The 27,906-nt window shown below is 45.1% G+C and overlaps 1 protein-coding gene across 5 annotated transcripts in view; it reads left to right on the forward strand.

Annotated features, from left to right (window-relative positions):
* Dnaaf9 (dynein axonemal assembly factor 9) overlaps positions 1-27,906 on the forward strand; it is a 135,781-nt gene that overhangs the window by 96,985 nt on the left and 10,890 nt on the right. For all 5 annotated transcript variants that reach the window (XM_041670189.1, XM_041670192.1, XM_041670190.1 and 2 more), the window contains 9 exons: positions 2,857-3,003; positions 4,765-4,853; positions 5,776-5,874; positions 6,470-6,587; positions 9,232-9,320; positions 10,241-10,399; positions 16,882-17,007; positions 19,092-19,129; positions 26,741-26,876. In XM_041670189.1, coding sequence (XP_041526123.1) covers positions 2,857-3,003; positions 4,765-4,853; positions 5,776-5,874; positions 6,470-6,587; positions 9,232-9,320; positions 10,241-10,399; positions 16,882-17,007; positions 19,092-19,129; positions 26,741-26,876 — 1,001 coding nt within the window. The remainder of the gene's footprint in view (positions 1-2,856; positions 3,004-4,764; positions 4,854-5,775; positions 5,875-6,469; positions 6,588-9,231; positions 9,321-10,240; positions 10,400-16,881; positions 17,008-19,091; positions 19,130-26,740; positions 26,877-27,906) is intronic.

Genomic DNA, 27,906 nt, shown 5'->3' on the forward strand with positions numbered 1-27,906 from the left:
GGGCTTGCAGATTAGAACCATTTTTGTTTCATGGCTCTCTAAGGCATAGTAATTAAAACTTAAAATTTAATTTTGTTCACTCACGTCTCCAAGAAAAAAACAAAATGAATAAACTTAAGTTCTAAAGAAAGGCTGGAAATGGCTCAGTAGTTGAAGTATTTGCCCAACTTGAGGTTGAGTGTGGTGGCATAGACCTTTAATCGCAACACTGTGTGAGTTTAAGCACACCCTGGTCTCTCTAGTGACTTCCAGGTCAAGCCGAGCTACCCAGTCTTAAAAATAAATTAGATTATGTATGTAATGGCATAATATAGACTCTGTTCTATTTTACTATACCATACTGTTAGGTTACTTTAACCTTATACTGAGTTTCGTTTCCATGTTTTTGAGACCAGGTCTCACTGTGTAGCTCAGACTTTGCTTTATGTAACTAGGCTGTCTTTTAATTCATAAAGATCAGCCTGCCTTCCCCACCTGGGTGCTGGTATTAAAGGAGTGTCTCACCACACCCCACTCCGTTTAAAGAATTTTTTAAAGAAACAAACCAACCATTCAGCAATCAAACTCAATAAACATTTACTTTAGAACTTGTTTTCTTCATTCCGTGTGTGTGTGTGTGTGTGTGTGTGTGTGTGTGTGTGGTCTGTGCATGTAAGTATGTTTACATGTGTATATGCAAATTGCATGGGCATGCATGTGGAAGCCTGAGGTTGATAGCAAGCATCTTGTTCAGTTGTTATTTCCTCCTCTTTCTTATTTTTACACAGACTCTCACCATGTAGCTTTAGCTGTCCTGGAACTCTCTGTGTTGACCACAAACTCACAGAGATCCAGCTGCCTCTGCCTCTCTGCCTCTGCCTCCTGTATGTTAGGATTAAAGGCTGTTCCTTCCTTAAACTTTTCAGACAAGGCATCTTAATCACAGCCAGAGCTCATTGATACAGGTCACCTTGCTAGCAGCTTGCTCCAAGGATCTTGTCTCAACCTTGTAAAATTATGCAAATAATCTGCTTCCAAGAATCCAAACTCAGGTCCTCTCTTTTTCTTCTATTATCTTTTATTTCATTCATTTTTTAATACAGGGACTCTCTGTGTGGCTCTGGCTGGCTTGTAACTCACAGTGATCTATTGAGGAAAGTATAGTCTTTTTATAAAAATTATCTATTTGTTTATTGTGTGTGTGTGTTTATTTTGTGTACATGTATGTCTGTGCACCATGTGTGCCTGCTGCCCACAGAGGCCAGAAAAGAGTTTGGATCCCTGAAACTGGAGTTGCAGATGGTGTGAGCTATTATGTTGGTACTGGGAGTGGAACCCAGGTCCTAAACACTGAGCTATCTCCAGCCCTAAGCACAGTCTTTTCAGCAAATGATATTAGATAAACTATATGTACATACCAGAAAATGAAGTTGGACCCTTATACCAAGGACAAAAAATGATTACTCAAATTGTATCAAAAATCTAAATATGAAAGCTGAAACAATAAAACTCTTAGAAGACACAATAGGGAAGAAGCATCGTGACATGGAATTTGTCGCTGACTGCTTAGATAGAGCCCTGAAAGCCCAGACAGCAGAAGAATAACAACACAAAGTGAACTTCATCAAAATAAAGCTTTTCAGAAGCCGGAGAGATGGCTCAGTGGTTAAGAGGTTGTTCTTGCAGAGGACCTGGATTAATTCCCAGCACCCACATGGTGACTTTCAACCATCTGTCACTCTAGTTCTGACCTCCTTAGACACCAGACACTCATGTGGCATATAGGCATATATGTGAGCAAAACACACATATAAAGTAATACACAAATTATAAAAACCATTAAGTTTTCTGGGGCTTTCTTGCACTGCAAGCCTGATGACCAGACCGCGGGGTGGAGGGAGAGAACCAGCTCCCCGGAGCCGCCCTCTGGTCTCCAGGTGCTCAGTGTGATCTGCATGCGCCCGTGTACACACAGATAGACACCATCATTTAATTACATTGTTATTTACTTTCTAGGGGTGGAGTTTAATGTGGAGTATGTGTGGAAGTCAGAAAAGAACTTGTGGAACTTGATTCTTTCTCTCCTTCGTGTAGATAGATCTCCGGGGATTGAACTCAGGTTCTCAAGCTTGGCAGCAAGTACTTTTACAACTGAGCCGTCTCACTGGCTCAAATAAATTTTAAAAATTATACTTGCTGAGCATGATGGCATATGCCTGCAATTTCAGCATTTGAGAGGCCGAAGCAAGAAGGTTACTAAGAGTTCCAGACCAGTCTAGGCTATATAGCAAAACCCTTTGCAAAAAATAAAGGTAAATTTTAAAAGCTTCTGTGCATCAAAGGAGACTCTCAAAAGAATGGAAAACAATCCATCAAATGGCAGGAATCGTATCGATCATAAGAAATAGTATCTTAGCTGGGAGAGATGACATAAGCCTTAATCCCAGCCAAGGAATTAGAAACAGGACTACCAGGGTCATCCTCTACTACATAGTGAGGGGAGTCCAACCTGGACTTCACGAGACCATGTCACAAATCTGTCCCCATCCTCCCTAAAACAATACCTCAGAAGGAATTTGGAGATGACATTTTCAATTTGAGAAAATATGTATCTAAGTCAGTGCGACAGCACATGCTTCTGACCCAGCTGAGAAACTGAGGCAGGATTGTGAGTTCAAGGTTAATTTGGGTTTTGGTGAGACCATGCCCCACCAAAAAAAAAAAAAAAAAAAAAAGAGTTCCACTATCTCCTGTAGCGAGAAGCTGGAGAGTGTGTCTGTTGCTAAATTCAGTAAGCCCTTTTCTGTTGAGAAGCTGACTCTAGCAGGACTGAAGCCTACAAGTGGACTCTGTTCTGACACTCCTTTCTCTCTCCAGGACTCCACCAGCGTAGTAGCCGCCCTCGTCATCGACTTCAGAAGCTCACTGCTTCCTCACCTCCCAGTTCAGTTCCATGGATCGAGCAATTTTCTGATGATTTTCCTTTTCCCCAAATCAAAGATATATCAAGCGTTTTACTCAGAGGTAACATCAGTTGTCTGTCAACTTAGCAAAATAGCCACTTTTTCCTATAGCAATTTAAATGGTAAGATAGTGTCTTAGAACCAACTACGGTAATGCAAAGCCAGCCTAGTGGCTCTGTCCTTGAATCCCAACAATTGGGAGGTAGAGGCAGGTAGATCTCTGTGAATTTGTGGCCAGCCTCGTCTCTGTAGTGAATTCTAGGCCACCTAAAGCTACATGGTGAGACCCTTTCTCCAAAAGAAGTGGGGGTTGGGGGACCTGAAGAGATGGTTCCATGATGCAGAGCACTGGCTGCTCTAGCAAAGGCCCGAGTCCCAGCACCCACATGGTGACCCACAACCATCTGTGACTCCAGTCCCCACCAGGGAGGAACGTGCTCTTGCAGCCAGAGCAGTGCTACTGACACCACCTTTTGGGTTTTCTGACCTGGAAGGTCACAGTCTCTGCTGATAGTGACCCAGAAAGGCATTGCTGGCTCTGAAAAACCCTGAACAAAATTGCTTCTGAGGGCAGTACACACATGTGGTACCAAACATACAGACAAAACACTCACACAAATAAAAATTAATGTTTTTATAATTAGAACGAACATTGATGTGATTCAAGTGAGAGTCGAAGCCAGGTGTGGTAGTGCAAACCTGTAATCATAGTATTTAGGAGCCTGGTCTACAGGAGCTAGTTCCAGGACAGGTTCCAAAGCTTCAGAGGAACCCTGTCTCAAAAAGCAGATAGATAGATAGATAGATAGATAGATAGATAGATAGATAGAAGATAAATACATTTATTTTCTTTTTAGCTATTTTATTAAATAATAAGCCCTACTTAGCTAGAGTTCTCTGTCCCACCCTGTGCTGTCCTTCCCTATGAATTGCAATCCCCTTCTTGCTTTGCAAATGGCTCTGCATGATAGTAAGCTTATACATGCTTAGTATAATATACGGGAAGAGCCAAGAATTCTGTGTCCCCAGAAGATAGGTGTTATATGCTTGTAACTCCAGCATTTCACAGGTAGAGGCAGGAAGATCAGGAGTTCTGAGATTAACCTCAACTACATAGTGAGTATACGGCCATCTTGGGCTATATGAGACCCTGTTTCTAAAAGTGGGGAGGGATGAATGAATTGTGTGATACACTTAGAGACAGCCCCCCCCCCCAGTAGCCAAAGCCAGAATAATGGGTAGCATCACAACTGGAAGTTCTTGGAAGGCTGTGGTCACAGCAGCTGATGACCAGCGTCCCTTCTTCACGACGGAGTCATAGAATCCAGAGGAGCAGGAACAAGGACTGTCACTGAAGGGTTCTCAGCAGCTGCTTAGTCTAAGCACAGCCCTTGCTGCCCTGCCTGCCCCCTGCTTCTGCTCATCTGTCCCACTTGGGGACCTAGACACAGCCTTTAGAATCCATTCCCTTCAGCTGTCCTCTAAGGAGCTGTTTCTTTTGAGGCCACCACTGCCTTCTGGTCCTGAACCAGGGAGGAACGTGCTCTTGCAGCCAGAGCAGTGCTACTGACACCACCTTTTGGGTTTTCTGACCTCTGGAAGGTCACAGTCTCTGCTGATAGTGACCCAGAAAGGCATTGCTGGCTCTGAAAAACCCTGAACAAAATTGCTTTCCGGCCTCATTTTTGAAGCAAACTTGTTTGTGATAATGTTTTTCTCTGCACTGACAGTGTTGATTTTCAACAGTCATCAGACCCCATGTGGATTCCATATCCTGTTGTTGGGTTTGAAGTGTTCTTTGTTTAAATTCTGTTTTGTTTAGGTCTTCTCCCCTTGGCAACAGCAGGATAACTCAGGGCTTTCTTTAAAAGTGATCCAGGAAGATGGATTATCTGTGGAACAAAGGAGACTGTAAGTGGCTCTCTCCAGTGTTTGTGCTCAATTCCCAAAGCTTTGTGGGTGTGCTTTCTCTGCAGGGTGACTCACATTATGTAAGAGGGGTCTTAGCTTCTGAAAGGGCCAATAGTCAAGTCGTTGTTGCCAGCACGCAGATAGCCGGTGTGCTTGGGGAAACAGCCAGGCAGATGATAGCCAAGCTGGGGACGTGGGTGGCTCCATTAGAAGCGCACTTGCCTAGCATGCAAGATAGGTTTGATCCCATCCCAGCATAAACCAGGCATGGGGGCACATTCCTGGGATCCCAGTATTTGTGAATTAAAGGCAGGAAGATCAGAAATTCAGAATCATGCTCAGCTGTCTAACAAGTTAGAGGCTAGCCTGGGCTACATGAGACCCTGGGGAGAATAGAGGGAGAGGAGGAAATTCACTGATGTTTTATCTAGGTTTCTGCTGCTATGATAACATGGCCAGGGTAGTTCATTTAGAAAGAAGAAATTATTTGGGCTAGAGTCCATGATGGTGGATGGAAGCAGCGGATGGCTGGAACAGCAGCTGAGAGCTCACACATGTCAAAACCACAGACAGGAGGCAGAGAGAGCAGACATGCCCCCTCCAGGAGGCCACACTTCCCTGTTCTCCTCAGACAGCCTCCAGCTAGGGGCGAAGTATTCACATGCTCATGACTATGGAGGACATCTCGTTCAAACCACTATAGCTGATAATTAAAACCTGAGACCACTGTCAAAACTAGAGAGGCCAACCATCCTATGTGAGCAGGCCAGTTGTCGTGCCTGGTACCTTATTTTGCTGTGGGGTGTTTAATTTGGAAGTGTTGGCGCTGTTAAATTCTCTGGCTTAGAGGCCTCAGAACTAGTTGTGTAAGGTGCCTTTGCTGTGGGAGCTGTAGCACTAATCTGAGCCTTTGGTGTTACAGGCACTCCTGTGCACAGAAGCTCTTCAGTGCCCTGAGCCATCCTGCAGAGGAGTGGAGCTCTCCGAGGCTGCTGGCAGCCAGACTTCCTGAGCTGGAGCGGTGAGTTCTGTGCATCTGGTTGAGATGTTTACTCTTGGTCCTTCCTCAGCTCCTTTACACAGCGCTCCTCATGGACCTGAAAGGGGAGTCGTGACATGCCATGTACCCTTTCATATCATGAAAGAATCTCTCCTTCTTAATTTAATTTTTAAATTTATTCTATTTTATTTTGCCTGCATGTATGTCCGTGTGTGAGGGTGTCAGATCTTGGAGTTACAGACAGTTGTTAGCAGCCATGTAACAACTGGGAATTGAACCCCAGTCCTCTGGAAAAGTAGTCAGTGCTCTTAACTGCTGAGCCAACTCTCCAGTGCCAACCCTCTCCCCTTTTTTTGTTTTTGGTTTGTTTGTTTTTGAGACAGGGTTTCACTGTGTAACCCCGGCTGTCCTGGAATTTGATCTGTAGTCCATGCTGGCCTCAAACTCAGAGATATCTGCCTCCTGAGAGCTGGGATTAAAGGTGTATACTACCATCACCTGGCCTAGAAAAAAAATCTTTAAGGCTTATAGCACTTAGATAAGAAATCGCTAGTGTGAGTTGACATGCCCAGCAAAGCTGGTGACAGTGATGTGACAGTTGTCTTTGTTTTTCTAGGTTCCTCCAGCATTTTGCTGTCGGCAGCATTGGTCAGGAGCCTGTGATGCGGACCCATCTTGCAGGCCTGCTGCAGCAAACTGAAATCAGCCCTGCTCCAGGATCAGAAAGTGACAAGGTAGAGTTCACCAGACATGCTGAGAATTTACAGCAGGATAATCTGCAAGTCTGTATCGGTTAACAGGAGCGCAGGTGGAGGCCTTCATAAGTGTGTCCACCTCCTTGAATACTGATAATTATATACATGAAACCGTCTTTGTAGAATGACTCTCAGGCCAGACACCATGACCTTAGCCAACCCTGACTTTGTGCCATGCCCTCCTGCGTCTCCAGGTCTTTTAAACTCTTGCTGTGTGTTCTCAAGCTGTCGCTTCTTTCTGGTTGTGACAATGACTTAACCTAGCATTGGATGACACATTATGTTGTCAGTAAGAGGAAGGCTGCCCATGCTGTAATCGCCAGAGTGAGGTGATACTCAGCATTTTCTTCTTCAGAATAGACCTTCATGTGCTCCTGCCTCGTGTTTCCATTTCCCTCCTCTTGACTCTGCCCACCATTCCTTTGGAAGCTGCATATCATAGTTTTTTTCTGTGCAAGTCTAAAACATGTTCATCTATTTAAGGAAATAGCACAATGCAATTAGAACCCTCTGTTTTTCCTTTGGATAATTCTTCTAGATAAGAGGGTAAAGGAAACAGATGCCTGCCTTGTGCTATTTTATTTAAAAAGTGCTATAGTACTGGCCTTTAAGTAAGAGTACCTGGCTGGGTGGATCTTAAGAAGCCCACATCCGGAACTAGAGAGACAGCTCAGCAGTTGGGAGCTCTGGCTGTGGTGTGATTCCCAGCACCACCACTCGCAGTGGCTCGTATCTCCAGTTTCAGGGGATTCTTGCTTCCAAGGACACTACATATACATGGTATGCCAGCATGTATGCAGTCAAAACACCCATAAACATAAAATAAATAAATAAATAATCCCACACCCATGATCTTGGGTGAAATACCATAGATGTTTCTGTTTCTCTTTCCATTTGTGCTTAAAAATGTTAAAGTCTTTTCTGTATAAACTCTAATGTTGCTTTTTACAAAAAGGAAATATTTGACTGTGCACGTATGAGTTAAGGAACTGAGAGGTAGCACTGAAGAGTAGGGAGCAAGACGGGAAATGCTGGGGTAGCAGGGAGAACACAATGTGAGTTATATTAGTACTTGCAGGGAGCAAAGAGGGACATAGAAGCCTTGGTCCCAGGTTGGAAGGAGAGCTTGGGTTTGTGGGTTTCCACAGAAGAAAAGAGATCAGCAGCCATCTCTGTGCTCACACAAGCAGCTGCTGCCAGATGTCAAGCTCAGCGTTAGTGCACACGATCTGTGACGGGCTGTCTTGGTCTCACCTGGTATAAAACAAAACATAGCCAGGTGTGATGGCCTGTCCTAGTTTTCAGGAGACGGAGACAGGAGGATCGCTGCAGTTTTTAAACCATTCTGGGTGGCATAGAGTTCTAGGCCAGCTTGGGCTCCATAATAACTTTTTCTCAATAGGAAAAGAAGGCATCCTGTAGACAGGCCTTCCTAGGCCTTGCCATTGTAATAAATCTTCTGGGAGTGCATGAGTCTTGTCCTCCTCTGCTGGTCTCCCTCGTTCAGTAAATTCCTTAAATGACCTTAGACTGTCTACCTGAGGGAAACCTAGTATTGTGTGCTAGTGCAATGGAGCTAGGACCATTGGGCTGGTTCTTCCCCTTTCCCCCATGAGAGGCTTTCAGCTTATCATACCCGGGAGTTCTGAGTCACCACAGGCAGCCCACAGAAGCATCTTCAGAAGAGCTCCACTGCTCAGCAGTTTCCACACCACTGTAGCTGGACATTGTTTCCCCAGACTTTCTTTCTGCTCCCTAAAAATGGAGCAAATGTACTATCCCTAAGTGTCTCCTGTACTAGAGGTCTGTGGTCTTAAGAAAGTTAGGCTCTCTAAATGCTTAATATTTGAAGTGATACAGTTACAAATGTTCCATAGAAATTTGTTTACTACTTACATAAGTGAAGTTGATGAACCTTCACACCTACCCTGTAAGGTAAGTAGGTATCTTAGCTTGTGTTCTAGAGCTATGATAAAACACCACGACCAGAAACAACTTGAGGAGAAAGGGGTTTATTTCAGCTTTTCTCTCTCGGGTCACACTCCATCCCTGATCTGGAGGCAGGATCTGATGCAGAGGCCATGGGGGTGCTGCTTACTGGCCTGCTTACTTCCCATGCTTACTCAACCTGCTTTCTTTTTGTTTGATTCGAGACAGGGTTTCTCTGTGTAGCTCTGGAGCCTGTCCTGGAACTCGCTTTATAGACCAGTCAGCCTGCTTTCTTATGTAACCCAGGACCACCTGTCCAAGGATGAGCCACCCCAGTAGCTGGGCCTTTTAACAATTTGCAATCAAGAAAATGTCCCACAGACTTGCCTACAGGCCGGTCTAATGGAGGCATTTTTTCAGTTGAGGTACCTCTTACCGTTGAGGTACCTCTTACCGTTTGACTCTAGCTCCTGTCAGATTAACCAAAGAGAGAGAGAGAGAGAGAGACAGAGAGAGAAAAGAAAAGCCTACCCAGGACAGTAGACCTTATCATTCACTGTAAATCAAGGAACGAGTGAGTAGTGGTGCTGAACTTCAAACCCACAAAGTCTTGCTCTGGAGACTGGTTTTCTTTACGTCTTACACAGTGTTCTGTAGTCGAACTAGAAACCCACATGACATTTCTTTCATGTAGGTCATCATCAGCATTGTAACTGGTCTCCCTGGCTGTCATGCTAACAAGCTCTGTGCTTTCCTGGTTACTCTACATAAGGAGTACGGCAGGTTAGTATGGCTTCTACTCTAGCTTTGGGGAAGGAGGTCGTGTTCCTGGGCCATCTACTGGCATTTAGCATGACATTATTGGCACAACAGTCATCCGTCTTCTCCTCATTAAATACCGTGTGCTTAGGGCCTTGTTCAGTGTTTACAGGTTAACCAGATCCTCACATCTAGTGTTTTGTCCTATAAACATTCTTTATTATTTGGGGGATCGTCTCGTGTCGTTTGCGTTTGGGCTTTCCTTGAATTTGCTGTAGCTCTACCTGAGGATGACCTTGAGTTCTTGATCCTTCTGCCTCCACCTTCCAAGTGCTAGAGCCACCACACCCAGATTGTGTGTGCTTGTTTCTCTGTCTCTCTCTCCCTCCCTCTCCCTCCCTCCCTCCCTCCTTTTCTATCCCCTTTCCCCTCTATCTCCTCCCTCTCCCTCCTTTCTTTCTCATGTCATCTCTTTCTCCCTCTCCCTTTCCTTCTCCTGCTCCCTCTCCCCTCCCATGCCTCTGTCTCTCTGAGATGGTGGCCTCAAATTCATTGGAAGTTCTTCGCTTCAGTTTCTTGGATGCTGGCATTACTGGCTCTTTTCTAAAACATTCTGAGTTCTTGACCTTGTCCATTTCTTACTAGTTTTACCAAGCATGACACTAAAGCCATTTCACTCAGGAAATCACTGCCAGGGCAGAAGTCTCTCACGTCTGAGGCCTTCTGACCATACGTTACTTTGTCTTTTTTTCTGGTGGAAGGAGATTTCCTACAAACGAGCCAAAGATCTGTCTTTTCCTGTGGTGCCACAATAGCTATCTCTCCATAGATAGAGTAATTGGAAGCATATCTTTGAGACTGCTGATCATATTTAAATCCATGACTGAGCTTTCTATGAGCAGGCCATATGTAGCCTTATGCAAGATTACCTTTGCTGCTTTCAGATGGATGGTATACCGCCAGATCATGGACAGCTCTGAATGTTTCCATGCTGCCCACTTCCAAAAATACCTTTCCAGTGCCCTGGAGGCCCAGCAGAACCGCTCTGCCCGACAGTCAGCTTACATCCGCAAGAAGACCAGACTGCTGGTGGTATTACAAGGGTGAGTGAGCGATGGAGGCCTGGCATGGAAGTGAGGATGGGGACCTTGTCATTATTGTTACTTTTTATGTACCCTAATGCTACCAACACTCCTCAGAAAGGCCAGGATGCTATTGCCATACTGTGGCTAAGGGTAGCTGATAGCTACATACACAAAATCTGGCTTCCATAATGTAATATCCCCAAGATGTGAGGAATTAGGGAATCTGGTAAAGATTCTCCAGTAATTTATAGAATGATTGATAGTAGTCTTTAAACCTTGCCATCTAGGTATGGGAGCCTCATCTGTCTCACTCTTCCCTCTTTTGGAATTGCAGATTTGGCCCCTATCCCTACATAGTCTGTAAGCCCTACCCATCTCCCTGTTCTCCAGTGGCTATCCCAGAAGACCTTCCTGGGACCCATAGTGAGAAATACACATAGTATAGTTGAGCAAGGAGCCTGCTTTATACCTGTAGCTGTGACTGTAGACCCTGAAGTCCCTATAAGTACCATTATTGTCAGAGGGAAGATGGGCCTCCGCCCCCGTGTGTGTGTGTGTGTGTATGAGTGTGCACCCTGTGTGTTCACACATAGAGCAAGAAGAAGATTTAGGATGTCTTTCATCGTATGCCCTTGCTGTACCTGTCTCACTCCTTTGAGTCAGCATCTCTTACTGACACTGGAGCTAGGCTAGCGGCTCCTGTCTCTGTCTCTCACAGCACTGGGGTACAGGTGGGCATAGCCATGTCTTTTCAGATTCACATCTTCATGCTTGCAGAGCAAATGCTTTTACCCACTGAGCCATTTCCCAGCTCAGAACAAAGATTTGGCAGAGTATGTGCCACTGCTCCAGAGAACTGTTCACTGGCCCTCCACGGAATGTCTTGCACCTGGGCCCAGAAAAGAATGTGTTGTCAGGGGAACAGAGCAGGGGCTGGGCTTGTTTCTGGTGTTATGGTTGTAAAGAAGTTTTGTGTTATTTTTGCAACAATTACTGTTTCCAGTTAAGAATAGACCCAGATCCAAAGTTCTGTTTGGGCTCCCAGTTGTAGTGATGGGACCTGGGAGGAGCTAGGATGGTGATCCTGAGAAAGGAGGTAGGTGGCAGTGTGCACCCTTGGGACCTTCCTGCACTGGTAGACCTGCTGCGGTCGGACCCATCGCAGCTTCCCTTCTGTCCGCCCTTTAGGCCAGGAATCATCAAAGGGAGACTTGGGCCTTGAAACCACTTGTTTTCTTGGGGTTTTCTGTTGTTTCTACTAGTCAGAGGAATGGGTCAACCCAGCATCACAACCTTCTGTTCTGCCCTTGTCAGAACTGAGTCACAGGGAGTGGGGGCCTAGAAGAGAACTTGCCGGTTTGTCAGTATACTCAGCTAAAGTCACTTCCATTATCCATTCATTCAGAGAATCTTGTTGACTCCTTATTTCTGACTCTACAAGTCTGTAAAAATGTTGGATATTCTATCTACTTCCATCTCATGCAGCATAGACCCAGCATTCACCCAATCATACCACAGGGTATGAGGGACACCATAGATATCCTAATGGACTCAAGTCAGAATAACAGCTAAGCCCAGCCATGATGGCTCACACTTATAATTCCAGCATTTGGGGGATGGAAGCAGGAAGATCAACCATTGGCTATATGACTTTGAGGCCAACCTGAGTTATATGAGAGGAAAGAAAGAAAGAAAGAAAGAAAGAGAGAGAAAGAGAGAGAGAAAAGAAAGAAAAGAAAGAGCAGCTAAATGTTGTGACTCTTTACTAAGGCACTTACAGATTTGACCCATTTTTTTTTTTTTAGAGCCAACAGTAAACCTGCTTTATAGCTTGTACAACTTCTTAGCACTAGACATTACATCAGGAATTCTGGACTAGAGAGATGGCTCAGAAGTTAAAAGCAATAATTGTTCTTCCAGAGGTCCTGAGTTCAATTCCCAGCAACCACATGGTAACTCACAACTATCTATAGTAAGATCTCATGCCTTCTTCTGTAATATAGGCAAACATGCAGACAGAACACTTTATACATAGTAAATAATAGATAAATGTTTTTAAATTTATTCTATTTTTTAAATTTTGTTTATTTACATATCTTTTATGTACTTCGCATGTACACCTGCAGGCCAGAAGACAGCATCAGATCCTAATACAGATGGTTGTAGCCACCAGTGTGGTTGCTGGGAATTGAACTCAGGATCTCTGGAAGAGTAACCAGTGCCCTTAACCTCTGAGCCAACTCTCCAGCCCCAATAATAGATAAATCTTGAAAGAAAAAAAGAATTCCCTCTGTCTTTCACCATACTACGTAGTCAAGGCTGGCCTCAGATTGTGATCCTCCTGCTTCAGCCTACAGAGTGCTAGAAGTGCACAACAGTCACCATGACACTTGGCTTGTTTCTTAAATCTGTCTTCTCTTTTCATCAATATATCTCTCATTTGTTTGTTTTTGGTTTTTTTGTTTGTTTGGTTGGTTTTGGTTTTTCGAGACAGGGTTTCTCTGTAGCGTTGGAGCCTGTCCTGGAACTAGCTCTTGTAGACGAGGTTGGCCTCGGACTCAAAGAGATAAATCCACCTGCCTCTGCCTCCCAAGTGCTGGGATTAAAGGCGTGCGCCACCACCACCCGGCTGTTTTTGTTTTCAAGACAGGATTTCTCTGTGTAACAGCCTTAGCTGTCCTGGAACTCGCTGTGTTTACCAGGCTGGTCTTGAACTCACAGAGATCTACCTGCCTCTGCCTCCCAAGTGCTGGGATTAAAGGTATGTGCCACTGCCACCCGACTTTGCCTCTGATTTTTTTATGTATGTGAATGTTTTGCTTCCATGTGTGTTTATGTGTACCATGTACATACAGTGCCCATATGGGGACCAGACGAGGGCATCAGATTCCCCTGAAACTGAAGTTAGAGACAATCTTAAACCACCATGTAGGTGCTGGGAACTGAAGCCATGACTTCTGTAAGAACAGCAAGTGCTCTGAGAAATCTCTCCAGTCTTAGTTTTTGGGTTTTGTTATTTTGAGGTTTTTTGGTGTATGTGTGTGTATTTATCTATGTATGTCATGTGTATGCTAGTGTTCGCAGAGGCCAGGGCATCAGATCCTCTGGAGCTAGAGTTACAGATGACTGAGCTGCACAGTGTGAGTTCTGAAGCTCAGACTCAGGACCTCTGGAAGAAGAGCAAGCACTCTTAAATGCTGAGCTGTCTCTCCAGCTCTCCCCCCTCCCCATCACTAGCATATCTTTGGAGAAAAGATTGTACTGTAGGAGTAGAGGGCTCCTTTGTCTCCACAGTGACTGTTTCCCCTCGTTTTCCATCTCAGAGGCTTTGACACTAAATAGAACATTGTTTTAAAAATGAAGTTAAAGGTCTTGTCTTGTTTTTAAGACAGGCTTTCATTTCTCATAGGTCCCAGCCTTACCATGTAGCTGAAGATGACCGTGAACTTTGATCTACATCTCAAATGCTGGGATTATAGGCATGTTTATGCCCAGTTTATATGTGCTGGGAATTGAACCTGTGACTTCCACTCTAGCAACTGAGCTATATCCCCAGGTCCTAGAGTGTTCTTTTACTCTTAAAAATCATACTTGTAGTTGCCGAGCTTTTAAGGATAGGGTAAGTGAAAGGGAAATAGATGTAGTTATAAAAGGGATCTTCTTTTTTGGAAGTTTTACATCTTGACATAAAATAAATGCATCTTTAAAAAAAAACAGGACTTGTTCCATAGCCTTGGCTAACTACCCACTTGGTACCTTGCTCATGCTAGCCTTCAACTCAAAGGAATCCTTCCCCGTCGGAAATCCTTTATTTTCCAATGTGCTGCTTGCTGTAAGGGCCTGCAGTGTGTAGGGCTACCCTGTACCCAGGCCTACCCAAGTACTGCACTGGGAATGGATGCACACATGCCCAGGAAGAGAAGCCAGGTAGTAGAGCCTCGGTTTCTTGAGCAAACCAGGCAGAGTGACTCAGGCTGGGAATCCTTGCACTTCAGAGGTGGAGGCAGGATTCCACAAGTTCAAGGGCAGCCTGTTCTAGGTAGCAAGTTCCAAGGCACCATAGGGGTACACAGTGAGAACCTATATAAAATAAAAATAAATAAGTAAACACCCCTGGAGCAGCCTGGCACCCACACCCTGTCCTCCCCATGGCTGTGATGGTTGGGCAGGATGGAGGATGATGCTCTAATCTGGGATAAAGTTGTCGCGTCCACCCTGGACCAGCAAGGAAAAACGCAACACCCGGAGCTCTTCTTGCAGCAGTTTTCGGGACTTTATTTACATTCTCTCTCTCTCTTTTTCTCTCCCTCCCTTTTTTCCTCTCTCTCTCTGCGGGCAAACCTCTCCCAGCCCTTAAATAGGCATGGGCTGCCAACCCCGAACTGCCAGGTGGGCACTGCCCATAGGTTCACGCATATGCAGGCAGCTGATAATCATTGTGTGATCATAGCATAAGTCAGGCCTTAGCCATCTCAGGAGTTGATTATACATCTCCATCAGGTGTGACACCACGCAGCTCGCTACATAAAGTGAGTTCCTTTTTGCAGGTGAGCTGTGACTAGGAACTCAGGACATAGCCCTGGCGGCTGTGTCCACTCCCCCACCTCCCGCTGCTCTCCCAAAGGCCCAGGTCCCTCTGATCTGTCAGACTGTCATCAGGTCTGACTTCTCTCATAGACTCAGACCTTTTTTTTTTCCTCGAGACAGGGTTTCTCTGTAGCTTTGGAGCCTGTCCTGGCACTAGCTCTTGTAGACCAGGCTGGCCTCGAACTCACAGAGATCTGCCTGCCTCTGCCTCTGCCTCTGCTGGGATTAAAGGCGTGCGCCACCATCGCCCGGCTAGACTCAGACCTTTTGATAATAGTCTAGGTCCCTTGGGGCAGTGCTGTCCTCTCTGAGGTGAAGAGGCCCCTTAGAGTCGTCCCAAGTTTTGCGGGAGGTTGAATGTCCAGTTTATTGACCTGTATTGCTTTAGGCTTCAGAGACTGTAACACTGAACAGCACGTTACTGAGGAGACAGTGAGGGGACGAATGAGGGAAGATGGGACCGAAGATGCGCACAAAAAGAACAGAGTAGCAAGAGGACTGTAGCTGACAGTCGGTGCTTTGTAGGAAAACAGTAACAAGGAGACTGTAGCTGACAGTCAGTGCTTTGCAGGAAAACTGGGGGGGGGGGGGGAGCATACAAGGCACCCCAAGGAGCATTACCATCATTGCAGTGTGCGAAGGTCCAAGATGTCTCCACAAGGTGCCACTTGACGTAGCTCAGCGGTGGAGCACTCAGCTAGCACATGCAACACTTTGTAAGTTCGATCCCCAGCACCACAAAAACCAACTGAGTGCCACTTGAGCAGAGACCTGAAGGAAGCCAGCCAGCCAAGCGGATGCCAGAGGAAAAGAGCGTTCCAGCCTGAGGGAGCAGTGTACAAAAGTAGTATGCCTGGCATGCTCAGAAGACCCAGGAGGCCAGAGGGTTGGATCAGGGGAAGGGATGGGATAAGCAATGGCGTCCCCTCTGCTGTGAGAGGTCAGATGGCACAGGCTGCCTGGCCCAGGGTAGGGGGCTTGGCTTCTGCACTGAGAAGAAAACCACTCGAGGATTTTGAGCAGAGCAGGGATGTGATCTGTCAAAGGGCCTAGCACTGAAACCGAAGTTTGCAGTGAGACAAGACAAAAGTAGGGGGGCAGCTGGGAGGCCATTGGGGTGGCCTAGGTAAAATACTGTGGCGGTCTGGACCCAGTAGGAGCATGAGCAATGATCTCTTCCGGGTATATGCTGAAGACTAAGAAAAAAGTGGAATCAAAGAGGACACGGATCTTTTGGCCTCGCATCTGAAAGAGTAAAGTCCCCTGGGCTTAGAATAACAGAAACCTGGGAGGAACCAGCTCCAGGGTTTGGACTACAAACATTGGCTCCTAAGTAAAGACATCAGATTGGAGGGAGTTCCAGGCGGAAGATGGGACTAGAAGTGGTATTTGACAGATCTGATGACCTTGTGAAATGAGGGGAGGGGACAGAACTAAAGAAAACACAGTCTGGCAGGAGCTCCTGAGTTGTGACTAGAAAACACAGTCTCACCCGCAGAGCCCAGTTGCTTGCTTCTTATCTCCAGCTTAGGCTGGCTCTTCCACCCACTCTTTAGAGGAAGCTAAAGAAATTGGGAATGAAGGCCAGGCAGTGGTGGCTCACACCTTTAGTCCCAGCAGAGGCAGGTGGATCTCTGTGAGTTCAAGGCCAGCCTGGTCTACAAGAGCTAGTGCCAGGACAGGAACCAAAGCTACAAAGAAACCCTGTCTCGAAAAAAACCAAAAGAAGAAAAAAAGAAAGAAAGAAAAAGAAATTGGGAATGAAGAAGCATGTTGTGGATCATAAAGTGGGGTATCACCAAGGAACTCTGTGACTGCCTTCTACTTTGGGTCTTCAGTCGCACTCAGCGCTCCCCTCTTCTCCTAGTCTGTATCCACAGCCAGGAAGCTAACCATGTGCTTTCTCCCCTTAGTTACACAGATGTCATTGATGTTGTCCAGGCCCTGCAGACTCACCCAGACCCAAATGTCAAGTCCTACTTCACCATTGGTGCTGTCACCGTGTGTGTGGAGCCCCTGAGCTGCTACATGGAGCACAGGTAGACACGTAAGACCACCTCCAGCCCACGATGGGGGGTTGAAGTGAATGTAGTGATTTCCCCTCCCCACCAGACTGAGACAGGCTTTACACAGGTTTGGTTTGTGGAACACATCAGCCTGTGGTGTATGCAGTAAATACCCCATGACTCTGATTTGTATGAAGTCCCAAAAGGGCACAGAACAAGATAAAGTAGATTATGGAAGACAGGCTCATTCAGCTCTGTGAGAATAGGGTCCATGTCTTTTCAATGCTTGGTACATAGTAAGTATTCATGAAAGATCTGTTGTGAGCTTGGTGGTACATCTCAGAGTTGGTGACTTTCCAGGTGTATGTAATGGACCCTGGGTTCAGTCCCAGCACTGAAAAAAAAGCATAGAGGGGAACAGAAAGAAGAGAGAGAATAAATAAGTCTGATGAAAGTTGAGTGTAGCTGCCAAAGACCTGTAATCCCAGCCCTCAAGAAACAGATGAGAGATACAGGCAGACTTTCCTTTCCCACCAGCCACTCCCCCAAATAACCAGAGAGTTAATATTTGTTATAAATGCTTGGCCAATAGCTTGGGCTTGTTTTTAGCTATCTCTTTTAACTAAAATTAATCCATTTCTATTCATCTGTGTGCTGCCCAAGGGTCCACGTATGTACTTCCTGTCCTGCTTGCTTGTGTCTCGTGGCATCATCTCTTCTCCCCAGCATTCTCTCTGCCCCTAAAATCCTGCCTAGTCATTGGCCAATCATCCTTTTATTAGCAGTGAGAGTAATATGTCTTCACAGTGTACAAAAGGATTGTTCCACAGCTGGGGGTGGGGGTCACTAGTTAGAAGCCAGCCTAGGCTACAGTGAGGCTCTGTCTCAAATTAAAAAACAGTTAATGACTTAGTCGGTGCTCAAGAGTGATCAGCCTGGGCTACAACAGAGTGAGAGACCCTGGCTCCAAAAAGAACCAAAACAAATGAGTAAACAGTAAAGGGGTGTGCCATCGTGTGTACCACAGACATGATTTAATAAGATAAGACTAGAGTAAAGGATAATTATTTAAATACAGAAGTAAAGCTAAATTGAATTAATGTTTAAATACAGAAGCCAGCCTAGGCTACAAGAACACTGCTCAAACAGAAAAAAGAAAAAGAAAAGAAATTTCAATAGCTTTTAGTTGGATTAGAAGGAAGCATCAGTGGCAGTGGTGGCACACACCTTTAATCCCAGCAATCGGGAGGTAGAGGCAAGTGGATTGCTGTGAGTTCGAAGCCAGCCTGATCTACAGAGTGAGTTACTGGAGAGGCTCCAAAGCTTAACCAAGAAACCCTGTCTTGACAGACAGACAGAAAGAAATTATGAAAGAGTCAGGAAGAAAACTGAATTAATATCCTAAAGTAGGATTTACCAAATTTGGTCCTTATGGCATGTGTCCAGCTGTTTTATGAAATAAATTAAAGAATAAAACTGTGTTCCTAAGCATCTGACTTGCTGATCTGGGAACCATGGAGCTCTGTGGCCCCAGACAAACCTAGTCCTGTAAGGAATGCCTTGGGCAAGATGCTCAGCCTCCTTACCAACCCTCACCTAGCTTCTCATCTGCTAATAGATAGCAGCGGAGTCATTCCTGACTTCTTTTGTGCTGCTCGTCCTTGTGGGAACGTGATAAAACTCATCAGTGGTAGCTCTCTTCTCTAAGAGGATCATTATATTAGTTGGGAATTTTATTTTTTTTCTTATTTTAATTAACTTTTATTTGTTTGATTTTTTGTTTTGTTTTGTTTGTTTTTCGAGACAGAGTCTGTCTCTCTGTATAGTTCTAGCTGTACTGGAACTCACTCTGTAGACCAGGCTGGCCTTGAACTCACAGAAATCTGCCTCCTGAGTGTTGGGATTAAAGGTGTGCACCACCACCACCCAGCTGCCATGTAGGAACTTCTATGGGACATGAACTTCAGTGTAAAACTGTGAATGTTTTGAATAACTATAGTTCTCTCAATGCTTAATACCACCTGACACTTGCATTATCAGTCAGATTCATGCTTTTGTGGGAAATAATGACAACTCTGAAATAAATGGTTTTGAAATACATTTTTTTTTCTCGTTAGGTTTCTCTTTCCTAAATGTCTTGACCAGTGTTCACAAGGTAAGCAGTACGTTTTGTTTCCTGCTTATGTGCCCATCACATTCTGTTCAGATACAGTAGGCTTTTCTCTGTGCTGCTACCTTTCTGGAATCTACTTCATACAGAGTTGGTTCTTGTGTCCTGCTGGGTGGACACACATCCTCGGGAGCTCTCTTGTGATACCCTGCTCACTCAGCAGCAGCATTCCTGCCCTGGCCTTGCCGCTGATGAACCTCTAGGTTAGCAAGGTTGTTAGGGTCCTGGAGATGCAGAATAAACTATAAATTCCTGGCAGTGGTTCTGAGATGCTCAGTGCTATCAGGGGATATGCCTCGGGGAGTGGAGGGCTTGGGGGTGAGCTTCCTGAATCAGCACAGCAGGCAAGTTTCCAATAGAAGAAAACAGCTCAATGTCCCCAGCCTGCTTGTACCCTGCTGATCCCTTTGCCAGTCCATGGGGACAACAAAAACAACACACCAGGGCTGTCTTGGCAGACCGCTGAGCTGGCAGCTGCACAGGCAGGAGACCAAGGAGGAATGTTCTTATTGGACTTGGCATACCAGGTAGTAGCAGTCCCCCTTTGCTTTTCTGAGACAGACTCTCATGTCACTAGCTTCAAGTCACAAGTCACTGTAGCACAGACTAGCCTTGAACTCCTGATACTCCTCCTCCTACCTCCCAAGTGCTGGGTTAGTATAAGCTGTGGTTCAGCAGCAACAAGATGGAATGAATGTTTGGGTCCATACCTAGTGCCTAATCCAAGTAGATTCGGGTCTTGTGGAGGTTGGGTTAGTAGAACCTTTTGACAAACCAATTGTGGGGCAAAAACTGGAAAAGAGATATTTAGAATGCCTCTGCTTTCTGGTTTAGAGGATTAGGAAAGCTGAAGAAAGCTGCCCTTGAATAGAAAGCACAAGAGAGACACTGGAACAGGAGGTAATGTGGGAGGCTTTCTGATCCTTGGTTCTAGGCTTGGAAGCCATGATCAAAGACAAAGGCCCAGACAAATATTCAGTATCCAGACATGGGGTTGAAAAGGTTAGAAGGCCAGAGATGCGAAGGGGATTGGAAAATCCTGGAGCTTGAAAGATGAAACGGGAAGAAACAGTACTTTAAATACCAAAGACAGAGAAAAATCAGTTGTATTTAATGTTGCAGAGACCTCAAGGGAAGTACAATTTAACAACAAAACAAACAACAAGCATTGGTTTTTTGCAAGTGTGAAGGGCACTGGTGACCTCAACAGGAATGTCTGAATAGATAGGTCAGAACTGAAGTCAAGTATGAGTTAGTACAGCAGGTGATCTCTATGTAGAACCAGACCTAGTAAGTCCCAGGCCAGTCTGGAACTATATAGTGAGACCCTGTCTGAAAAAAGGCAAACCAGAATTGCCATTTCTGTCAGGGTAGCTGTGGCAGGCTGAGTAGTAGGATCACCTGGGTTACATAGTAAGATGTCTTCATATGTATGTATGTGTGTGTGCGCACGTGCACACGCATGAGAGAGAGTGTTTGACATAGGTTATCTCTGCAGCCCTGGCTGTCTGTCTGTCTTTCTTTCTTTCTTTCTTTGTTTTTTCTTTTTCTTTTGGTTTTGACAGGGTTTTTCTGTGTAGCCCTGACTATCCTGGAACTTGCTCCATATATCATGCTGCCCTCTAAATCATAGAAATCCAGCTGCTTCTGCCTCCTGAGTGCTGAAATTAATGGCATGCGTCTCTATTGCCAGGCAAGACTTTATGGTTTTTTGTTTTTAATTGTTTGTTTGTTTGTGGATTATTTGCTGAAAAATAAGCCTGAGGACTGAGAAGGCCACTAGTCTTGACAGAGGAAGTCTGGGAGATTCCAGAGCTAAAGTTAGGAAGGAAAGCTGACTCAGACTGTGATAACTTCCAAGGAAATGGAGGAAGTTGCTTGGCTGGTAGTGCACTCTGGACTTGGTGGCTCACACTTTAGAGCCCAGCACTCAGGAAACTGATGCAGAACTATCAACTATCAACATTCCAGGCTTTAATCTCAGTACTTAAGAGGCAAAGGCAGACAGACCTCTGAGTTCAAGGCCAGCCTGGTCTATAGAGCGAGTTCCAGGACAGCCAGAGCTACATAAAGAAACCCTGTCTTGAAAAACTAACAAACAAAAACAAATCAACTTTTAAAAACTTGTTGACCGCCGGGCGATGGTGGCGCACGCCTTTAATCCCAGCACTCGGGAGGCAGAGGCAGGCGGATCTCTGTGAGTTCGAGACCAGCCTGGTCTATAAGAGCTAGTTCCAGGACAGGCTCCAAAGCCACAGAGAAACCCTGTCTCGAAAAACCAAAATAAATAAATAAATAAATAAATAAATAAATAAAAACTTGTTGACCTTCCTTGACCCTTCCTTCTTCTCATCAGTGTTGGAGCCACCTTCTTGACACTTTATCCCTCAGCATCTTCCCACTTTCCTTTGTGAAGCATAAGCACAGATGGTTAGGTTCCCCTGCAGAGTCTTTTTTTTTAATAATTTATTTATTTTCATTTTATATGCATTGCTATTTTGCCTGCATGTATGTCTGTGTGAGGGTGTCAGATTTTGGAGTTGGAGTTGTTAATTACCATATGGGTGCTGGGAATTGAACTCAGGTCCTCAGGAAGAGCAGTCAGTGCCCTTAACCTCTGAGCCATCTCTCCAGCCCCTTTTGTTGTGGTGGTTGGTTGGTTGGTTGGTTTGGGTTTGGGTTTTGGTTTTGCGATTCAGGGTTTTTCTGTAGCTTTGGTGGCTGTCCTGGAACTCATTCTGTAGACCAGGCTGGTCTCAGACTCACAGAAATCTATTTGTCTCTGCCTCCCAATTGGCGTGTGCCACCACCGCCCAGCTTCAGAGAGTCTTGAGGAAATGATCTGTCTTCATCATCTTTGGATCTGAAGCAGCCTGGGCCAGTGTCTCAACCAAAAAACCTCTTTTAGTATCATCCTTCCTTGGGCACTTGGTAGTATGTTTCATAATGATCCCTTCCAATGCATTGTTCAAAGGCAATTTGTCTAAAGTTTGTACTTGCTAACATGTGGACAGGTGATTATGGGGCCATAAGTTGTTTCTTTTTTATTTTATTTTTTTTATTTGAAGAAAGGGTCTGTCTGTGTATCTATCCCTGGGTTCTAGGGTTCCCTGGAACTTAGTGTGTTGACTGGGTTTACCTCACAAAGATCCACCTGCCTCTGCCTCCCTAGTGCTGGATTAAAGATGTGCAGTGCCACACGACCCAAGTTCTGTCCCACTGAGTGTCAAGGAACTCAGGAGTTGTAGTGCCTTAGTAGATTATCTTCTAATTGTATTTGGGCCTTCAGCACTCTGAACTGGCTGACTTGGTTTGCCTTGGATGAGAAGGAGATTTAGAAAAAAATGTCCCCCTTCTCATTAGAGGTTCAATGACTGTTCTGGAAGTGGAATCTGCCACCAGGAGACAAGTTCTTCACGTCCTGAAGGAGCTTATTGCCTCTTTGTTCCTGTTCATAACTCAGACTTCCTGGCTCTCCCCATCCCACCCACTGTGGCCATTTTACAGTATTTCTGTAGTATTTCGTGATAGCAGAGGCTTACGTTATGCTTAGCAAGGCTCATTATAATGCTGACTTAAAGTGAAGGTGTTCTAACTGCCTGTTTTTAGAAGTGTATATAGAGAAAAGAAGGTGGTTTCATCTTTTCCTGGGCTTCTGAAAGCCTTTAGCCCAGTCTGGAGTAGCCAGACAGTGATGTTTCTCTATTCCTGGGAACAGGCCCGGCTAAAGTGCCTGCCTATAGCTCAGCTTGTAACCTCGGTTAGTCCTTGTGTTCACTTAGATAAGAGCAGAAAGAAACTCCTGACCCCAATAAAGCGCAACTTCTCCCTGTGGCTTGTTTGGCCTGTGTGCCAGACAAGCTCCACTTGCCTCACAGATGGCATTTCCTCTTGGCAGGTGGTGGTTTACATAGCTGGACTAAGGAATGCTGGAGATAATCCTTTTGCTCTTTTGCTGTGGAGTAAAGCCCTTTTTCTGTACCCAGTTCCTGACCTAGAATCCTACCCCCTACAAAATTAGTCCATACAGTATTTGTATAGCAAGCAGAACATAGACGGGGTTCATCTAACAGATGCCCACAGCCTGGACAAGGAAAGGGACAGGCCAGGACTTTGTTTGGGACCCTGGCTCACTGCTGAGAAGGGCAGGTGTGTCCTAATTTGACTCGCCCCTTTTAACTAAGGAACTGTCATAGTCTCTAGGTCTGTAGATTTCTACTAGCTTTCCTGACTCCTTACTACAAGGCCCACCATATTGTTCTCTTCTTCTACCCATGGTAACCTCTCAGTCACCTTGCAGGGTCTGACTCCTTGTCTGCCAATCCTAGAATGTCCTGAGACTTCAGGGATTCCATCTATTTGCCTGTGGTGCCACATTTTGGGCATGGCCTTATGACCTCAACCTACTCTGTTTCCAAAGGCTCCAGTGGCTTTCTGTGGTTGCACCAAAGTGTGGGGATCTGGCTTCAGCCTTTCTAGGCCAGCCCTTGATGTTTCTCTGCAACCTCCAAAGTGACCTTCCCAATGTATTGTCAACATACAGGTACCTCCAGCGCCCCCTCATTCAGAGGAGAGGGCTCCCTGACACTGGCAGAGGGAAGTCTATCCTTTTGTCTAATTTTGTTTTTCAAAGCAAGGTTTCTCTGTAGCTTTGGAGCCTATTCTCGAACTAGCTTTTGTAGATCAGGCTGGCCTCGAACTCACAGAGATCCACCTGCCTCTGCCTCCCAAGTGCTGTAGTTAAAAGCCTGAGCCACCATTGCCCAGCTAGTATTGCTAGTACTGATAATTCTTTTTTTTCTTTTGTTTTGGGTTTGTTTGTTTTTTTTTGTTGTTTTTTTTTTTTGAGACAGGGTTTCTCTGTAGCTTTGGTGCTTGTTCTGGAACTATCTCTTGTAGACCAGGCTGGCCTTGAACTCACAGAGATCGGCTGTTTCTGCCTCCCAAGTGCTGGGATTAAAAGTGTGTGCCACCACCGCCTGGCTGTATTGATAATTCTTTTGTTTTAAATTAATTTCATGGCTGGTGGTGGTGCACACCTTTAATCCCAACACTCAGAGGACAGAGACAAGCGGATCTCTGTGAGTTTGAGGCCAGCCTAGTCTACAGAGCAAGTTCCAGGACAGGCTCCAAAACTACAGAGAAACCCTGTCTCAAAAAACAAACAAACAGGCCGGGCGACGGTGGCACACGCCTTTAATCCCAGCACTCGGGAGGCAGAGGCAGGCGGATCTCTGTGAGTTCGAGACCAGCCTGGTCTATAAGAGCTAGTTCCAGGACAGGCTCCAAAGCCACAGAGAAACCCTGTCTTGAAAAACCAAAAAAAAAAAAACAAAAACAAAAACAAAAAAAACAAAAAAAAAAACAAGCAACAACAAAAAAATTGATTGATTGATTATGCACACAGTGTTCTGCCTGCATGTATGCCTTATGGATGATGCCACCATGTGGTGCTGGGACTTGAACTCAGGACCTCTGGAAGAGCAGTCAGTGCTCTTAATCTCTGAGCCATCTGTCCAGCCCCTTGATAACCTTTTTTTTTTTTGGATTTATTTATTCATTATCTATATACAGTGTTCTGTCTGCATGTGTGCCTACAGCTCAGAAGAAGGTGCCAGATCTTAATACAGATGGTTGTGAGTCACCGTGTGGTTGCTGGGAATTGAACTCAGGACCTCTGGAACAGCAGGCAGTGCTCTTAAATCTCTAAGCCATCTCTCCAGCCCCACCCCATGATAACTCTTAAAACCAGAGTTTATTTTCTAGTTTGGTACATATTTGAATGGTTTTCATTTTATTTTATTCTATGAGTGTTTTGCCTGCATGTGTATATGTTTGTGTACCACGTGCATGTGTGCTGATGGTTGTGAGTCATCATGGGCACTGGGAACCAAATCTGGGTCCTGTTAAATAACAACAAGAGATTTTAGCCACAATAAGAGACATCTCTTTTGCCTCCCATTTGAAATTTTCTCAATACAATATAAATAAAAATTATTGAATAGCCAAACATATATATCTCTTATAAATTTAAGGCCAGCTTGGCTTGATCTGCATAGAGCATTCCAGTATAGCCAAGGCTACACAGAGAAACCCTGTCTCGAGAAAACCAAAATAGTAATAATAAGAAGAATTCCACTGAATAACAAAATATTCTATTGAAGAGGTTCTAGATATATCATTTCAATGGTAGCATGCTTGCCTACCATGCTTGAAGTCCTGGGTTTGATCTCTACCATCCCATAAACCAGTGCATGCCTGGAATCCAGACCTCAAGAAATGAAGGCAGGAAGATTAGAATTTAGTTACATCATGAGTTCTAGGATGCCCTGGGCTAGACACTGACCCCATGCCCAAAAAGACAAATAATCTTATGGCAGAAATAGCCTATATCGATAAGAACTTTATAAAATATATTTATAACTAAGAAAATAAGTATGAATTTGGAAGAAGTATAATTACGCTAGAATGGGTAATGACTTTGCTGATTACTAAGTTCTCCATAGTTTTGTGACTCTTACCTTCTTACAAGTTGTAGAGCAGTTTCATTGTTATCCAGTCTACAAATCCTTACACGGGCTTCCCTTTTTCCCATGTCACTGTATGGAAATCTGTGTCCACAGTGGTCTTGCAGTTGTGAGACTCTGAGAATATAGTTGTTCGCACCTAGTGCTGTAGTGAATACTTGGTGGTAAACAATGTGTCCTGAGCTGCTGAAGGCAGTGGCATCGGTTCCTAGCTTTGGAATCTGTCCTGGAACTAGCTCTTGTAGACCAGGTTGGCCTTGAATTCACAGAGGTCCTCCTGCCTCTGCCTCCCAAGTACTTGGACTAAAGGTGTGCACCAGCACGCTCAGCATAGCACCAATTTCTAATAAGGTTGAATGTAAGCAATGCTGAAAAGCTCTTTGATCAAGAACTCCAAGTAACAACCAGAAAATTGAATTAAGAGAAGCTAAATTGGTTTGGGAGCCTATGAGGTGGCTTAGTGGTTAAGGTGCTTCCACCAGGCCTAGGTGACCTGAACTCAATTTCTGTCCCCACATGGTGAAGGAGAAAGCCAGCTCATGCCAGTTCTTATGGTGCATGTGCTTGTGCACATAGGAAATGTTGAGAGGGTGAGAAAGAGAATGGCAGATAGGCTTGGTGGCCAAGTTTATAGTCCCAATACATGGGATCGTTGTGAATTCATGGTCACACTGGGCTGCATAATGATTTCCAGCAAGCTTAGGCTACATCTTAATAAAACCATGTCTCAAAAAGCATAAAGCTAACCATGTTGCTTATGTGTATAATCCCAGCATTCAGGAGGCAGAGGCAGGAAGATCACAAGTTGAAGCCCATTCTGGTCTACATAGTACATTCCAGTCCAGCCAAAGCTACTATGTGAAACCCTGTCTCAAAAACAAAACAAAACAATACAAAATACATGAGATTAGGAAGTGAAGTAACTAAGCGTGTACTCTTAAAATGTGGCAGTTCCTAGAAGGGGAGAAAGAATGTGGCGAGGTCAGTGGAAGCAGCAAAGGCCCACATTTGTGTGAGCCTGCATCCCCAGTCAAGATTCTGAAGGTTATGTTTTGATTCTATTCTTCAGGCTTGGTGAATAACGTGGTGTTTACAAGTCACACAACGGAGCAGAGGCACCCTCTCCTTGTTCAGCTGCAGACCCTCATCAGGGCTGCCAATCCAACTGCAGCCTTCATTCTTGCAGAAAATGGGATTGTTACAAGGTAAACTTGTGCAGACTCCACTCTGTGTGCCCAACTTCTTTCCCAGATGACAACAGCACCAGACTGGCCCACAGGGATACACCTGGTGGAAGGAAAGAACCGACTACTGCAAGGTGTCCTCTGACCTCCACATGCGTACTGTGCTGCACACACACACACACACACACACACGGAAGAAATAATAGCAAATTTCTACTTCATGTATGTAGGTGTTTTGCGCGTGTGTGTGGGTGTCTATCTGTACAGCACATGCATGCCTAGTGCCTGTGGGGGCCAGAGAGGGTTTAGAGCCTCTGGAACTGGAGTTGTTGATAATTGTGACTTACATTTTGGATGCTGGAAATTAAACTAGGGTCCTCTGGAAGAATAGCCAGTGCTCTTAACTGCTAATCCATCTCTCAAGCCCTGTAAAATGCTGTTTTTGTTGGATACAGGATCCTACTTTGCAGCCCTGTCTTGCTTAGAATTCAGAGGGACCCACCTGCCTCTGCTTACTAGGTTCTGAGAGTAACGTCAACCACCACCACCATACCACTTCTTAAATAAACTGCGTTTAACACTGTAATGCTCTGTGGTGTTTTGTTACTCTGTTTTGACAGATGCTTTCTCATACACTGAAGAATTGAAGTCAAAACTGTCTTCAGTGGTCCATGTGTTAAGATGCTGGCGAGATGGCTCAGCCATTAAAAGCTAGGCTTACAACCAGAAATATAAGATGTGAGAGTATGGGTGCGGTGGTGGCACACGCCTTTAATCCCAGCCTATGAGCAACTATTCTTAGAAGACACATATTGAGCCGGGCGGTGGTGGCGCACGCCTTTAATCCCAGCACTCGGGAGGCAGAGGCAGGCGGATCTCTGTGAGTTCGAGGCCAGCCTGGTCTACAAGAGCTAGTGCCGGGACAGGCACTAAAGCTACAGAGAAACCCTGTCTAGAAAAACCAAAAAAAAGAAAAAGAAAACCAGAAGACACATATTGAAGTAGAAGTGAACTGTTATGCATACAACTACTTTTCATATTCTGTGTCAGG

Source organism: Microtus oregoni, unplaced genomic scaffold (assembly GCF_018167655.1).
Source record: "Microtus oregoni isolate MIOR12 unplaced genomic scaffold, Mior012 000020F_ref0000438, whole genome shotgun sequence".
Classification (NCBI taxonomy): Eukaryota; Metazoa; Chordata; class Mammalia; order Rodentia; family Cricetidae; genus Microtus; species Microtus oregoni.